Below are 16,308 nucleotides of genomic sequence, written 5' to 3' on the forward strand. Positions count from 1 at the left end.
TTTGATCTTTGCCTTTTAAAAATTATTTTTTTCATATTTTAAATAAAAAAATATAAAAATTAAAAATATCATTTAAAAAAATAAAAATTATGAAAAAAATAAAACTCTTTAAATTCGAAAAATAAAAAAAATGATTTTAAAAATATAAATAAAAATTTTAAAATTTAATGTTATCTAAAGAGGATTAGATTGGCCAGTCGGATCAGGAATTGATTGGGGTATCTGTCTAGTGAGAAGTAAAAAATTGATTGAGTCGCAAACTAATACAAACTAGTTGAACCAAGCTAAAAAAAATTGGTTAAACTAATTTTGAACTAGTCTGACCAATTGTTTCCCTAAACGATCATTTTGATTATAAAAATAAATTCAATTGCCAGTTCAACAAAATTTTTAGCCCAATTTAACCAGTTTGTACAAGTTCGTAGGTCAACCGGTTTTTAAAATTTTTAAACTTTTTTAACCTTCAATATTACATTTTTTTGTCAATTTGGTTTGTACCCTTTAAAGTTACGTATTTTTAAAAAAATCAAAAATTATTTTTTCTTATATTTAACAAAAAAACATAAAAGTTATATTTTAAAAAATATATGAAAAAATTAAATAAAAAATAAATTTTAAAAATATAAAAAATTCTAAAATTCAATGTTATCTAAATCGAACTAGATCGATTGGATCAATAATTATTTGGGGTATCGATTCGGGGAGAGATAAAAAAACTAGTTGACCAACAAACTGATACGGATTGGTTGAATTGAGCTAAAAAATAAGTTGAACTGGCAGTTGAACTTTAGAATTTGTTTTATATTTTAAAAAATAAGTTGAACTGATACCCTAGCCGGTTCTCGATCCAACTGGCCAGTCTAGACCATTTTAGATAATATTGAATTTTAGAATTTGTTTGATATTTTAAAATTTGTTTTATTTTGTAACACCCCAAACCCGTATCCGTCGCCAAAACAGGGTTACGGAACATTACCGAAATATACAGATCAAATACAGACATTTCATATTATTTAACATTCATATCAGAAATTATTCATAAAGTCTTTTATATGAGTCCTCAAGACCCAAAATATGCATTAGAAACAAGTCAGGACTAAACCGGGTACTCAGAATTTTCACAAAATCTCAAAATTTTTCCAATGTGCAAAGGACACACGCCCGTGTGGTCAAGCTGTATGGCTCACACGGCCGTGTCCCAACCCGTGTCCATACACGTGTAACTCTCTGAATTTGGTCACACGGCCAAATCAAACGCCCGTGTGCTAGGCCGTGTATAAGTGCAGGGGTCACATGGCCAATGCCAAGCCACACACCCATGTGCTAGGCCGTGTGTCACACACGACTAGGACACACGCCCATGTCTCTGCCCGTGTGGATAAAATAAGGCCATTTCTAAGTCATATTTCTCACCCAATTTGTCTTCCACCTACATCAATACTTTAATACATTCACCAACCAATTCAAGACATTATAACCAAGCCAAAATTAAGTCTTATGCATGACATATTATCACATATGTTCAAGTGTTCAAACTTACCAAATACACATATGTGCATATAGGCATATTTTACCAAATTTATACTATCTTAAAACCAATATTCAACATGCCTATATGATTTTCCATCATTCATCCATTTCCAAACACACATCATCATACTAAGGCCACTATTTACATACCAAAACATACCAATTACAAGCCATACCAATGGCTAATTTCAACCAAACACACATACATACCATTCTTGACCATTTTTAGCCTATACATGCTATTATAACCTAAAATTTAATTTTACTATTTATATCGAAACGACCTGATGGATAGTGTGAGATATCTCCAACGAGCCTCCAACCCAACGAGCCTCCAAATTACTATAAAACAGAGGAAAATAATACAGAGTAAGCATATTTACTTAGTAAGTTCGTATAACGGGAAATTAACTTACCAATCATTTACATTTAAATTAAGCATGCAAAATTCATCCAATAAAATTTGGCAATTTGCCTAAACACATAAATCCTCAAGAAACATGTTAGCCATGTATTACATGTAATCATAAAAAAAACAAAGATGAGCTCATCATGTAACAATTTTCATATACATAAGCTTTCCACATCATATATCCATATAACATGTACACTTCATAATAATTCATCTCATGTTCAGATTATTCCATGTCGGAACTTTGCCTGTTGAATTTTATTAGAAATATCGATGGATACACAGGTAGTACACTTGAAGTGTATTATTCTATATATTTCATCAATTCATGTATCATCCGACAAATTCATATATGGGAATGCTTATTAGATCACATAATCAGGAAGCCCTCTCTCGAGCCATATAACGGGAAGCTCATGTGAGCCATGTAACGAGAAGCTTATCTAGACTGTATAACTGGAAGCTCATAAGAGCCATATTTAGAAAGCTCATGCGAGCCAATAACGGGTAGCTCCGAAGAGACATTAACAGGAAGCTCCGGATAGCCATATATCGGGAAGTTTAAGCGAGCCATATCGGAAAGCTCCGGAGAGCCATTAATCAGGAAGCTCACAAAGAGCCTTTAATTGGGAAGCTCACGAAGAGCCATATATCAGGACACTCATAAGAGCTGCAGTGTTCCCACAACACATACAGGATCACAACCGAAGAGCTATTAACAGGAAGCTCACAAGAACCATATAACGGGAAGCTCGTGAGGGTCATATATCGAGATGCTCATGAGAGCTAATAAAGGGATGCTCTTTCGAGCTATGGTGTGTCTGCAACATATGCAGGACCACAACCAATTCGGGAATCCTGTATCCATCAAATTTCATTTATCCAAACATGACTTAATACTCATCAGACATTATCGGATATGTTATAAATTTTCGTGCATGTCAGTTACACAATTCAATTCACATACACAACATTCAATTCAAAAATATAAATATACAATTTAGTTACACGAACTTACCTCGACAATGTTCATGAACTTGTATGCTACCAATCTGTTACTTTTTCTTTACCTCGATCTAGCTCCGTATTTGGTCTATCCGGATCTATACAAGTAAATTTAGATCAATTTAATACAATTCATATTCCATTCAATTCAATTCACATCTTAGGAAAAATTACCATTTAGCCCCTATACTTTTAAATAATGACAATTTTGTCCCTAGGCTCGGAAAATGAAATTCATGCAATTTAATCCTTATTCCAAGCCTAGCCAATTTTTACTTATAACATTTAAAACCCATGTATTTCACAAAATTTAGAATTTTTCCATGAATTTTTCATCTTTACAATTTAGTCCCTAAATCACAATTTCATAAAAATTCACTTTACAAAAGTTGTTTATCTATCAACAACCTTTCATTTTCTACCATAAATTTCATAATTCATGCATATTAATCCATGGAAAAACTTTAATACTTTGATAACTTTACAAATTAATCCCCGAGATAGCTAGATTAAGTTATTACGATCTCTGAATTATAAAAATTACTAAAAACGGGACAAGAATTCATACCTAATTGAGCCAAAACAACTTGCTTGAGCTCAACACCCAAAAACTAGGGTTTCTATGTCTTTTAATTGGGAAAGATGGTATAAAATGATTATATTGGATATTTATTTTATTTTTCATCTTTTTATTTATTTACTTTCTAATTTCATCCTTTTATTTATTTGATTTTCCATGGATGAATCATCATACTTATCTACTAACTCCTCTTAAAATTCCATAACTATTTGATCCTTTTAGCTACTAGAATTGAACTTTTGGATTTTATGCAATTTGGTCCTTTCCATCTAATTAAACATGTAATTAGTAAAATTTTCTTAACAAAATTTTCATACGAATTCCTATCATACAATAGACCATAAAATAATATTAAAAAAATCCTTTTGGGCTCGGATTTGTTGTCCCGAAACCACTATTCCAATTCATTGAAAATGGGTTGTTACATATTTTTTTGAATTTTAAAGTGTTTATTATATTATTATATTTTTATTTTAAAAATATTTTTAAAAACTTTTATGTTTTATTTAAAATATGAAAAAAATAGTTTTATAATTTTTTTATGTAATTTTAAAGGGTAATGACCAAATTCATAAAAAAGAATTGTAGATGTTGAAAGCTAAAAAAGTTATTTTACCTTTGACTCCGTTAACTTTAATGATAAAATTTGAGGGACTAAGATTTTTAAATAAAAAAATTATAGAAACTCTGAAAATTAAAATATAGAGACAAACACAGGGAAATGATTTCTCAAATCATGTTGGACTTGAAATTTAAATAATATTATTTTAATTTTTATACATCTAAACCAAATGTCATAAAATCTTATTGAGAAATTATTGCCAAAAATGTATAAAAAAGTATTTATAAAATTAAACTATATGTTATCAATTCTTATTGAAGTAAAAAAATTCTAATTAAAAATATAAAAAAGCCAAATTTTACCTAATTCTACCCTCAACTAAATTAAAAATTTTGAACCTAGTTCGAATTATGGAATTGTTATTGCCGGAAGGGTTTTACCTAAATATCATCCTTGTACAAACAAAATTAGTTTCAAATTGTAAAATAGAAAAAAAAAACAGATGTAATTATATCAAATAATAATAATAATAATTGATAAGTGATAAAAGTAACATGTTTTAATCTCATTCTTAATGCGTTTTTGGGTGATTATTCGATGTTAATGGTGAATTTTATGCTCCTAATCCTTTAAATTCATGTTTTTATATTTAGGAGAGCATTTGAGAGTAAAATAAGCAAAAACTAGCGAAAATCGAAAAATCTAAGTAACGTACAAGAGTCACATGGCTTGACCCCTTCCACACGGGCTACCACACAGCCATGTGGCAAGTTGTGTCGATTTCGCGAATTGGCACTCTGAACTGCAGGAAAACACGATTTTTAGGTTTTTCAGGCATTCTAATAATATATGACAAAAATAAGAAGATAGGAAAGAGCCGTCATAAAATATTTAAGAAAACAACTCGAAAAACACCATTAAAACCGATTCTAAAGCAAATTTCCGCCAAGATTGAAGACTCCCATTTGATTTCTTAGGAGATTATCATGAGTTTTTTTATTTCTCTCGATTATACTGTGTTTTGGATATTTTTATTTTCAAACATGAACTAATTTTCTAAATACCTAGAGAGATGAACCCTATGATGAATATTATCTATTGATTTTTATTTTACGCAATAAATACTTAGATCTTGTTCTCAATCATGTGTGTTTAATTCTTGGTTTGATATTTCTAGATAATTCATTCATGTTTGATGTGCTTAAATCATAGGAGGAATAGACTCTGTTTAAAAGTAGATCTTGCATAATTTAGAGATTTCTACGGATCAAGTTGCTAAGTAAAGATATTACGTAATATAGATTGATATTGACATATAAAATCTAGGTGAATTCTTTCTTGGGTATTATTTCGTTTCTTGGTTGTTAATTGCTTATTTGCTTGTTTTGTTATTTGTCGTTGTGTTCATTAGTTAATTAATTTAGTTAATTTTAGTTTTCAATCAATCACTAGAATTTATCGGTTAAATAATAGAAAGACGGTAATTACTAGTATTTTTAGTCTTCGTGGGAACAATATCTTTACTCACCGTAGCTATATTAATTGATTAATAGGCGCACTTGCCTTAATCAAATTTTTAATTAATTTCAAACGCATCAATAATAATAACTATCCACCTTGAAACCCTTTTAAGAAAAAAAAAACCCCTATAAGCCAAATAGAAATCGAATATCAAATTTTTTTACCATCCCTATGTTAACACATAATTGGATACTAGTATTGCTTAATGTTTGATCAGTTCATAGGTTCGATTAGTCCAATTAATTTGATTAAAGAATTATTAAAAATTAAAAATAAAAAACCCTATTCGACCGATTTGTATTGAAACCGATTCAAAACCCTTTTTCGAACTAGTATCTCGATTGACTCTCGATCTAACCAACCAATCCAATTCAATTCAAACATCCTTGGTATTGATATGATACTCCAAATACTTAAAAGATCTTTTTTAAAATTAAAAAATTGCATATCCATATGAATAAGGGAGAGGAGAACAATGTGATCCAAAAGCTAGTAGCTAGGGCTTAATTATATGTCTCACAGACAACTTCATCAATCATTCAGTTTGATTTTTGAATTTTAATGTGAAAAAGAAAACTAGCAAATTTGTAATGCCTTTAAGGGCAGGACTATCACAAGAGGGCAAAAGAAAAAGTAACCTCAACATAGAATGTGCTCGGCATAATACACAAGATGCTTCGGTTGCAAACCATGTTCCATTTCATTGGAACTCACAAGTTTAGGGTTTTTTCTTTTTCCGACAGCCAACACGATCGAATACATGGATAAACAAAAAGAAAAAGGGTTCTTCGACGTGTTTATGAGACTGCTTATTTCGTTGCATCGAAAAAACTCATCTATTGAAACATGAAAATCAAAAGGCAATCAAATATTTATTCCCAGGGACTTCTTGAGCTTCTCAACTTCCAAATATACTGTTGAGTATGGAAGGAACTCCGAGAAATGTTCTTTGCTCAGGTCATTGATTGCTACCGCGAGTTTAGGGATTTCTAAGGTTTCTTCATGGGTTAGAGCTCGAACAAACCTAGCTGGATTACCTGCCCAAAGTTCACCGGTTGGGATTCTCCTGCCTGGAGGTACTACAGAACCAGCTTCAAGGATTGAGTGTGTTTCCACCAAGGAACCTTCCATGAGAATAGAATGCTGTCCGATAATGCACTCCGGTTCAATTGTGCATGACCTCAAGAGACTGTATGCACCAATTGTCACGAACCTCTCGATTGAAGTCTCGGCTGGAAGTCCTGTAATATAGAAAATGTTTCGATTTAAATAGTCATAATTCAGAAATGGTATTCACATGATGAAGCGATTGAGGAATAGAAATTGACTAGATCATAGAAATGACACATGGACAGAATAAAGTTCTCAATAAAGCAATTGCATATGTGATTCATTTTTACATCATACATTCACAGCATAAACAATTGAAAATATCTCCAGTTACACACGACAAGTATTACTTGCAGTCAAGCATATGCATGCAGGATCCAAGAGCCACATTATAATATAATAACAAAAGAGAAGCTACCGATAAACATGACTCAAGAATGAACCAGTTCTTAACAGTCAAGTGAACTCATTGTTCCAAAAACAAGAGGCATTTTCAGAAAGACATGTGATAGAAATAGCAAGGAGCAATTTGCAACAGGCTTTTCATCATCAGCACGTAAACCTTATTATAGTAGAACACCCTTTGGAAAATGTGGGTGAGAAAAATCTCACTAAAGCTATTATCAAAGAGAAAAACCACTATGTCTTCACTTCTACAGCTGCTATGCGTAACATATATAGACACTAAATTGTGAACGAAAGACGATATGATAGCTCCTGGACCTCTATCTATCTACTAGAGGAGGCAATAGAAATGAAAATTTCATCAAACAAGATTGTTTAGGGGGTTAAGGGGTTCATAAGACAAATATTTCTTTTTTTGGGGGCCACATATAAGATCATGTTTTAAGTATCCCAGAGTGAAAACATGTAAGCTTAAGTCTGCACAATGGAACAAGGCAAAAGAACTGTGTTAATGGCTAATACTGATTACAACTTGGCATCAAAATTTACATTCTTAGCAACTATGAGAGCTACATTAAAGACGGATTTTTTACCCTTTTCATATGATGTTTGATCCTTGAGTTCTGGGTATTTTAACAATCAAATGCCGAAGATAATAGATTATCCTTAAAGATATTATCCAATGGATCAGCATGTAGACCTCAGAATAAGAGTGTGACAATAATGAAGCTAATTATGGATATAAAGCTCAAAATGATACCTAAATACGTATTGTTTTGCATCTAAATTGTGAGGCTCATAAATAAAATAAAAATAAAAACTAAAAGATTGTTTCCTTCATTGAATAAATTAGCTAGTTTCGTATTAAATGGACATCAAGAGCTCCTAAGAAGCTTTTCAGCTCCACTGAACACATTCGAACATAATGCACAAGTCTCAATCAGTTAAAGCTTCGACTAATTTAGCTCAGTCCACAGTAAATTAACACCAAAATCAAATCTAATTTCAAGCTAAATTTTGATTATAAACAGATACTCAGAAACCCTAAATAAAATTCGGGGTAACAATTTTAAGCTGCATTGAACACATTCAAACATAATAATCAATTATAGCGTTGACCGTTTTAGCTCATTCGAAAGAAAAAAAAACTGAAATCAAGAATTTTAATTATAAACAAGTAAAAAAACTCAGAAACCCTAAATTTATTTAAAAGAAACATCAGGAAAAAGAAATGAAAAGAGGATTACCGGTAGGTGAGGACCAAGCGGCGTGAATGACGCAGCGTTCCTGGACATTAGAGCAGAATCCAACGGTGATCTTGTTGAGATCGCCACGTAGGACGCAGCCGTTCCACACCGACGCTCCGTCGTAGACGGTTACTTGACCGGCCAAGACGACATTAGGTGCCACATAAGCGTCGACGGCGACCTTAGGGACCCACTGTCCGAGAGGGATTATCTTCCTTTGGCCCCTGTAGTCCCACTTGACTCGATCCGACGACGGCGAGATCGTTTTCGCCGACTCCGTGGCGAAACAACGGGATGAGATTACGTGACGGTGAGCGGAGAAAGCAGAGGCCGCGGCCTTCCTGGAGATGCGAGCTGCTATGGATGTCGCCATTAGTGGTGGCAAACTGGCAATGGAGTGAAGGAACACAAGGGATTTAGAGCTTCAACACGAGTGAAGAAATGGAGAGAAAAGAGAAAAATGGTAAAGGTGAAAAGGCCCAAATTGCCAATCGAATATTTTTAGTGGGTTTCCTGATTAGCCCAATCTTATCATACCTGAACTTGGCTTCAAAGTTCAATTTGATACTCTCTTTTTTTGTCACATTAGGTATCTTAATTTGGCCTCAAGGTATAATTTGGCACCTAAAATATTTTTATTTCAATTAGGCACCTAAGCTTGGCTTATTAGTTCAAATTGATACATGAACTTGACTTCATAGTTCAAATTGGTTCAACTAAATCATTTACCATAAATACTAATTTGGACCAAAAAATTAAATTCAGATACCAATTTGAACCAATAAGTCAAGTTCAAGTACCTAATTGAAGCAAAAAAAAAAAAACTTTAGATGCGAAATTGAACCTTAATATACCAAAATGTATATTTACTGAATAAGTAGTGTTACTAGTTTTGTGTCCTTCAAACTTTAGTTTTAGCTTGTTTGAGAGTGAAGTTTAGTATAAATTTATGTTTTGTTTACTTAGAACATAGCATGGTTTAGCTATGCATTTTGATTTGGTTTTTAGCATTTAAATAAATCTGATGTAATTGTCGATTGAGTTTTAGTTTGATTGGTATCGACATTGTTGCTAGTGCAGGAGAATGTGGGTTCGAGTGCGTTGAAGCGCATTATCCTCCTATTTAAGGGTTAGGGAGAAACTATGAGTAGTTCTAGGCATGGTACAAAAAGGGCATATATGATAAAAACCTATAATTAACAATTTGTCTAGTACAACTATTAATCTAAATCATGATCGACTCCTTTGTAAATAAGATCTTAAATTTGCCAATTTCTTCTCCAAGTCATTCGATTGAATAATAATCTCATTAATCTCATCTCTAATGCCTCTCATTTGTTGTTCAACAAAATTAAATCAAAAGTCATATTGTTAAAAAGTGAAAAACTGCTTTTTTTAATTGCGGATGAAGTGTAACAAGAGAAGCATTCAGAGTTTCTTAACAAAATTAAACAGACTATTCTCATCTCTAAAGCTCATACTATAAATATCTCTTAAGCTAAAAATTGACCCAAAAACACTATTTTCAGAAATTCTTAAAAGTGTCTTCTTTTTTTTTCAAAATCACTTTTAAGAATATTATTAAACTAAGCCTTAAACTCTTAACAAAATTCGATTAGCTTAAACAAGATTTACATGTTATGAGACTTAAAATCATAATAAATTTTAGAGAAAATACTCAAACCAAAGATGTAAAAATTCCTATGAAATGCAATTTGATTATGGATGATTTCCACCTATCAATTTACAATTCAAATATATGTACATATCAATAGATAAAACAGAAGTCAAACTAAAGCAACAACAATACGATCAATGACAAAAAAAGAAACACAACAAAAAGAAGGCATTAAAAATATTCCAAAAGGGTTAAAAACTGCTATTAGTCCCTATCTTTTATAAAAATGACTTTAATTTGATTATTTTTAGTTTCTTATTTTTTTAAAATTTTAAATTTTAAATTTTCACAAAACGATAACTTTTTAATTCTTTATTATTTCTAAAATTTGATGCAACAAACATAATATTATATGTATAATATCATATCTACTTTTTATTTTCATGTATTACTAATTAAAAATTTAATTAATGGATTAACAAATATCATTTTCATCAAGATTGGAATTTCAACAATTCAAAGGCGAAAAACATAAACTAAATCTATAATTATATATATATTATAGTACTAGCAATTGAATTTAATCAAATAGATAACAAAATTTTCAAAAATGGAAAAACATATAAACTAAAATTGATAAAATTAAATTACAAAAACTAAATACACAACTTTCAGAGCTAGAATTTAGCAATTCCAAAAGATATCATTATTAATCATAAACGTAAATATGAAGATCAAGGGCGATAAGGAAGATAGTAATGAGACCAAGGTAGATACTGGAATGAACGAAAATGGAAGCTCCATTGGTTTGCATGTTTCCGAACTCCACAACCTTGTTCTTCGCCGGTATCTGAAACAACAGTCCCGGACTTAGCAACACAAACAGCACTGTCGCTACTATTACCGGACCCCAATCCGCCATTGATGCTTTCGATCGATCCCCCTCTTGTTTTGGTCTTTGGGGTTTTGAACTTTTGATAAAAAAATATTAGAAACCGAAGAGAAAGGTTTTTGTTTGGGGGTGAAAGAAAAAGAAAACGTGTGGTGATAAATGAGAGAGTAAAGAAGAAGAAGACGACGAAATGAGACGATCCGTATACCAATTATTGAATCTTTGTCATCTGGTGTTGTAGACCGACCGGTCATGTAGGCCCACGTTTGGATTAAAAAAAATTTTGATCCTATTCCTCTGGTTGTGGAAGTTTCTCGGTATAAACGAGACACTGATGTTTATAAATTATTTTAGTTTGATATAAAAAAAAATTAAATTCAATTTGTTAATTATAGAGTTGAGCTCGAGCTGCTCGATTGAACAAAATTCAAGTTCAATAATATTCTATTTGAACAACTTAAGAGTTTTATATGGAGTTTTTCATATTATCATATTATTAAATTACGTTATTATTCTTAATATATATTATTAATGTAACACCCCTAATTCATATTTATCACCGAAATAGGGTTTCAGAGCATTATCGATCAAATAGACATAATTTCAAAACATTTCATATCATATAATATTCAAGTCAAAATCAATCAAACTCATACATATTGTCCCTTATTCGAGCCCTCAAGGCTCAAACTACATGATAGAAACAAATCGAGACTAATTCGAAAACTCGGAGAATTTTTTACGAAATATTAAAAAATTTTCAAAGCTGCAAGGTTCACATGATCAGGAGACACGCCCATGTCTCAGGCCGTGTGGGCATTCGAAATAGGGACACACGGTCGTGTCCCAGCCTGTGTTTATACCCATGTAACTCTCTGACTTGGGTCACATAGCCAAGCCACACGCCCGTGTGCCAGACTATGTGCCCTATCGAAATGGCTTCGCACGCCCATGTGCTAGTCGTGTGTCTCATACGGCCCAGTCACACGCTCGTGTGTCTAGCCGTATGGACTCAATATGTACCTTTAACAACAAGTTTACCATTCCCTGCAAACTTACACACTAATCAACTAAAAAACCATTTGTTTAACCAATTCAAAACACAATTGAACATATCCAAAACATGTCAAAACAATCATCCTAGATGTCTAACCAATGTACCCTCATAGGTACCACAATTATATCCTCAAAACATATCAATGAAACATCAATCAAATCTAATTTGTAAACATGCCAAATTCAATCTATTTTACCTATTCCATGTTCATTTAAACATTAACTTCATTATGTCATAATATGACCTCAAACATAAACACATATTTATATGTAGATAACAATCCAATATTAACTTATAATCTTCTTTACAAACAATCCACAAAATGCTTAATATTTAGACACCCTAGGTACATGCCGACAAAAAGAAAAACATCACCACGTTTGAGTTCGGGACAAATTGTTGGATGCTGAATCGGCGATCAAAATTAAGTACCTAACCTGCGCATGGAAAACAAAACTGTACGTTGAGTAAAAACTTACAACACGTTTGGTTCGCTGTATTGGATTAGAGGTGTATTGGATTAGAGGTGTAATGGAATAGAGGTGTAATGGAAAAGCTGTGTAATAGCAAATCAACTGTTTGGTTGAATGTAATGGAATAGAGGCGTAATAGTAATCCTGCGTTTGGTTGAGTGTAATAGAGGTGTAATAGCATAATGAAAAAACTAAAATGACTAGAATACCCTTAGCAGAAATTTGTTTTGGTAAATGATTATTGTTATTGTTATTTAAATTTTAATAAGATTATTATTATCAATAATAAATAATTTAATCATATTTAAACATAATTATTATTAAATATATTTTAATTAAAATATATAATTTAATAAAATTCTTAATAATTAGCATAAATTTGTTTTGGTAAATTATTATTGTTATTGTTATTTAAATTTTAATAAGATTAATATCAATAATAAATAATTTAATCATATTTGTACAAAAGAAGAGCCATCAATTTGTACAAAAGAAGAAGAGCCTCTTTGCCTTCTTTCTTTGGCTGTTCCTCAATCATGAGGTGAATGAAGAAGATTGTGTGGCTTCTCTGCTGATGCTTTGCAGATAGGGCACCAGTTCTTCACCCGCAGCCACTGCTGTACGCATGCCACGTGATACCTATGCTCGCACTGCAACCTCCCTACTTCATCTCCATTCACGTACTCTTCCTGCAAATGTGCAAAATCATCCCATTCCATACATAGATGAGTAGAAGAAATGGAAAAGCATGATAGTGGAAAGTAATATAGGAAAAGTACCTGACATATGCTGCATTTTACATCATCCTTTTCACCCTCATAGCTCACATTTGCAAACTCCGAAGATGCCGTGTCATAGATGCTTTTTTTGAGGCATTTCGACAATGCTTCTTCCGATAGCCCAGTGCTCACATTACCCATCCTCTCTTCTAGAGCTAGTAATTCCTGTCATGATAGCAGCATAAAGCTTACGGTGTGGTTCAACTTTAACAAGCATGTAACCCGGAAAATAAAACATATATACTTAGCACTGACATAGCAAAACAAAAACAAACCTCATATGACATATTATCTATATCCAGTCTCATGTCTCTATGCTGGTCATAAAAGTCTAGGCCATTAAGGAACAAGCTGGTCTCTAGAACAAGTAATTGCTGCAACACAGGAACAGAAATCAGCAAAAGAACCAGGCAAAGCACGATGGTTCGAGACTAGGTACCTCATATGTCAACTCTTCATCTTGTTCGATCCTCTGAAGTGCTAATAATACCTGCATAAACATGGAACAGATGATTTGAGACATATTAATGGGTAAAAGCTAATTGCAACAAAGAAACAATGAAAAATGAGAAAGTTCTAAATCTGAGCTAGGACTGCAGGCTGAGATATACTGTTAATATACCTCTGCAATACCATCCATATTGTAGCGCCGGAAGCTATCTTGGTTCACTAAGGTGCGGTTAACGCCAACTTCTGAAGGACTAGACTGCATGATACTGTGCAAACCCTCACTTATACTACCTGCTTGACTATAAGGACTAACAAGAGTGGAGACAGTTTCTGTGGAAACAGGAGCATTCAAATCGTTAGGTATATCAGATTGAGGAACTAGCGGCATGACTACGGAGGACTGGTTCAAACTTAAACTATTTCCATTTGTTTGGTTAGGAGGTCTGCCTCTAACATAACTACTGTTTGACCTCCGAGTCCTAACTGAAGAAGCGACAGTGCTGTCCCTGTTAGGAGGCCAATTCCTGGCTCGTCTTGAATCAGAAATAGAAACACCATGGCCAGAACTGTTGTTTCGCCCCTCCAAAGATGACCCACTCAACTTATTCCCCCTGGCTGAGGAACTAGCCTCTTCATCAGAGTTCCTCTTTTTTACCATGTCTTTCTTTTTGCTAAGGCTTGAATCTGAGGACGAACAACCCGTCAGGACAACATCAGAAATAGAGCTACATCTTAGATTTCTCAAACCATACTTGCTTGTGTTGGAACGAGATGCCTGGGAAGTACTTTGAGATGCCAAAGTAACAGATGGACTGGCCAGAGTCTCCTGGTTGCCCAACCCAGCTCTCTGAATAAATTTTCTCCTTGGTCTCGTGTTTGACACTACACTAGAGCTTCCCACTTCCATCACTGTAACATCCCTAGAATCAGCATCCTCAGCTTCATGATGCAGACCTCTTTGAATCTTTCCTGGTGGAGGAATGAGCTCAGACACTTCTGGCTCGTCCTGAATGCTACTAGTTTCAGATGAATCTGTTTCCAGATGAGATGGAAGCTTTTTCTGAGGACAGAATAATCAACGGAAGCTGTGGGAAATGGGAGGAGAAAATGATTAGGATGGAAGAGGAGAGGGTCGGGTAGGGAGGGAGGGTAAAACAGAGAGATGGGGAGGGAGGCCGGAAGTAATAGCTAATACAGCGATTTGGGAAGGGATTGGAAAACACGGGAATTTGGGGATTAGGGGCGTAACCGATTACGCGCGTAATACCTATTACAGCGAACCAAACGCCGGAATAGGGGCGTAATGTAATACGCACGTAATCGGGGCGTAATGGATTGGGTAATACGGCGAACCAAACACAGTGTTAGTGGTATTTCTATAATCGAAATATAAAAAAAAATATGGAATCAGAAATATACAATCTAATTATTTCAATAACCATATCACATTTTATTTGTTTCACAATATCTCAATTCTCATATTTGCTATATAAATAGCTTTTCACAATATATTACACATATCATTTAAACAAAAAATTTGTTCATTCCATATACAATTCATGAATACACAATTCATGTGTCTCAATCCATATTTCAATTCATTGTCTCATTTTCATTTCACATACAATATCATCTAACATCAATCATAATGCAATTTGAATTAATTACCCTTATTAATACGTCTCGGACGGATACACGGATCCAACCAAACACACTAGTTTGGCATCCAATGTCTCATCAGATAATTCGAAGTAATAATTTGACACACAGTGTCTCACCGGCTAAACTGAAGTAAATTGGCACCCAATGCCTCATCGAATATATCTGAAGTATACCTGATCATTGGTCGGGCCACCTGAAATGTGGGAGGGTTTGGGCAAAAATATTAGCCCGAAAAATGAGCTTGGACAAAATAAGGCCCGTTTAAAAAATGGGTCGGGCCTCAAGTAAGGTATTTTTGGCCCGGGCCCAGCCCGAATTCACTAAAAGATGAAAAAAATCTATTTTTTATGTTATTTTCTTGTTGTTTTCTCCCTATTTTGCTACCATTTTACTATTATGTTGCTACTATTTTATTGTTATTATTTGGATACTATATAAAACTTATTTTATTATTAATTTTGTTATTATTTTAAAGCCATTTGTTAATATTGTTATTATTTTAGAGACATTTGCTTGTTAAGTTGTATTTATCTTAGTGTTATTTAAGTCTACATATTTTTTAAAATTTATTTTCAATTTGTTGGGAAATATTTATTTTGATATTTTTAGTATTTTTGATGTATTATATATATTTAAAAATAATATAAAAATAATATAAAAAATTAATACGGGCGGGCCGAGTCGGGGCCGAGTTTTAGAATTTTTATCCGGGCCAGGCTTGGGCAAAATTTTAGGCCCATTTTCCAGGCCTGAGCCTAGTAAATGGGCCTGGATTTTTAGTTGAGCCCGGCCCAGCCCATGAGCACCTCTAATTCGAGGTAATAATTTGACACCCAGTGTCTCATCGACTCGAAGTCGAAGAAACCCCTAAACTCTTCCAATCCTATGACATGTCATCTATATCCGACTCAACCCGATACAGTTAATAAGGTTTAATCTCACATTTCAGATATAATCAATATCCAATGCTGATTTTTCATATAATCACATAATTACACATATATT

General features: G+C 33.1%; 3 protein-coding genes across 3 annotated transcripts; all 3 read right to left on the reverse strand.

Moving 5' to 3' along the window:
* Positions 1-6,229: 6,229 nt before the first annotated feature.
* LOC107944889 (gamma carbonic anhydrase-like 1, mitochondrial) lies at positions 6,230-8,912 on the reverse strand. Its single transcript, XM_016878710.2, has 2 exons — positions 8,373-8,912; positions 6,230-6,851 (listed from the first exon to the last, which is right to left on the reverse strand). The coding sequence occupies exons 1-2, from the start codon at positions 8,743-8,745 to the stop codon at positions 6,475-6,477; spliced, it is 750 nt and encodes a 249-aa protein (XP_016734199.1). The 5' UTR covers positions 8,746-8,912; the 3' UTR covers positions 6,230-6,474.
* Positions 8,913-10,601: 1,689 nt separating this feature from the next.
* LOC121219308 (uncharacterized) lies at positions 10,602-11,049 on the reverse strand. The gene has a single exon (XM_041097230.1). The coding sequence runs from the start codon at positions 10,910-10,912 to the stop codon at positions 10,700-10,702; it is 213 nt and encodes a 70-aa protein (XP_040953164.1). The 5' UTR covers positions 10,913-11,049; the 3' UTR covers positions 10,602-10,699.
* A 1,835-nt stretch (positions 11,050-12,884) lies between these two features.
* LOC121219309 (E3 ubiquitin-protein ligase MBR2) lies at positions 12,885-14,716 on the reverse strand (the record flags this gene model as incomplete). The annotated part of the gene is made up of 5 exons (XM_041097231.1): positions 12,885-13,101; positions 13,192-13,356; positions 13,467-13,565; positions 13,631-13,681; positions 13,814-14,716. Coding segments are annotated over 5 exons (1,377 nt in total), but the record flags the coding sequence as incomplete, so codon positions are not given.
* Positions 14,717-16,308: the final 1,592 nt, after the last annotated feature.

Source organism: Gossypium hirsutum, chromosome D07 (assembly GCF_007990345.1).
Source record: "Gossypium hirsutum isolate 1008001.06 chromosome D07, Gossypium_hirsutum_v2.1, whole genome shotgun sequence".
In the NCBI taxonomy this organism is placed as follows: Eukaryota; Viridiplantae; Streptophyta; class Magnoliopsida; order Malvales; family Malvaceae; genus Gossypium; species Gossypium hirsutum.

Excerpts from the sequence above, each read along its gene's own strand:
- LOC107944889 (XM_016878710.2), bottom strand. The coding sequence starts at position 8,745 with ATGGCGACATCCATAGCAGCTCGCATCTCCAGGAAGGCCGCGGCCTCT. Across the intron at positions 6,852-8,372 it reads CGCTTGGTCCTCACCTACCG|GACTTCCAGCCGAGACTTCA; the intron begins GTAATCCTCTTT and ends TCTATATTACAG.
- LOC121219308 (XM_041097230.1), bottom strand. The coding sequence starts at position 10,912 with ATGGCGGATTGGGGTCCGGTAATAGTAGCGACAGTGCTGTTTGTGTTG.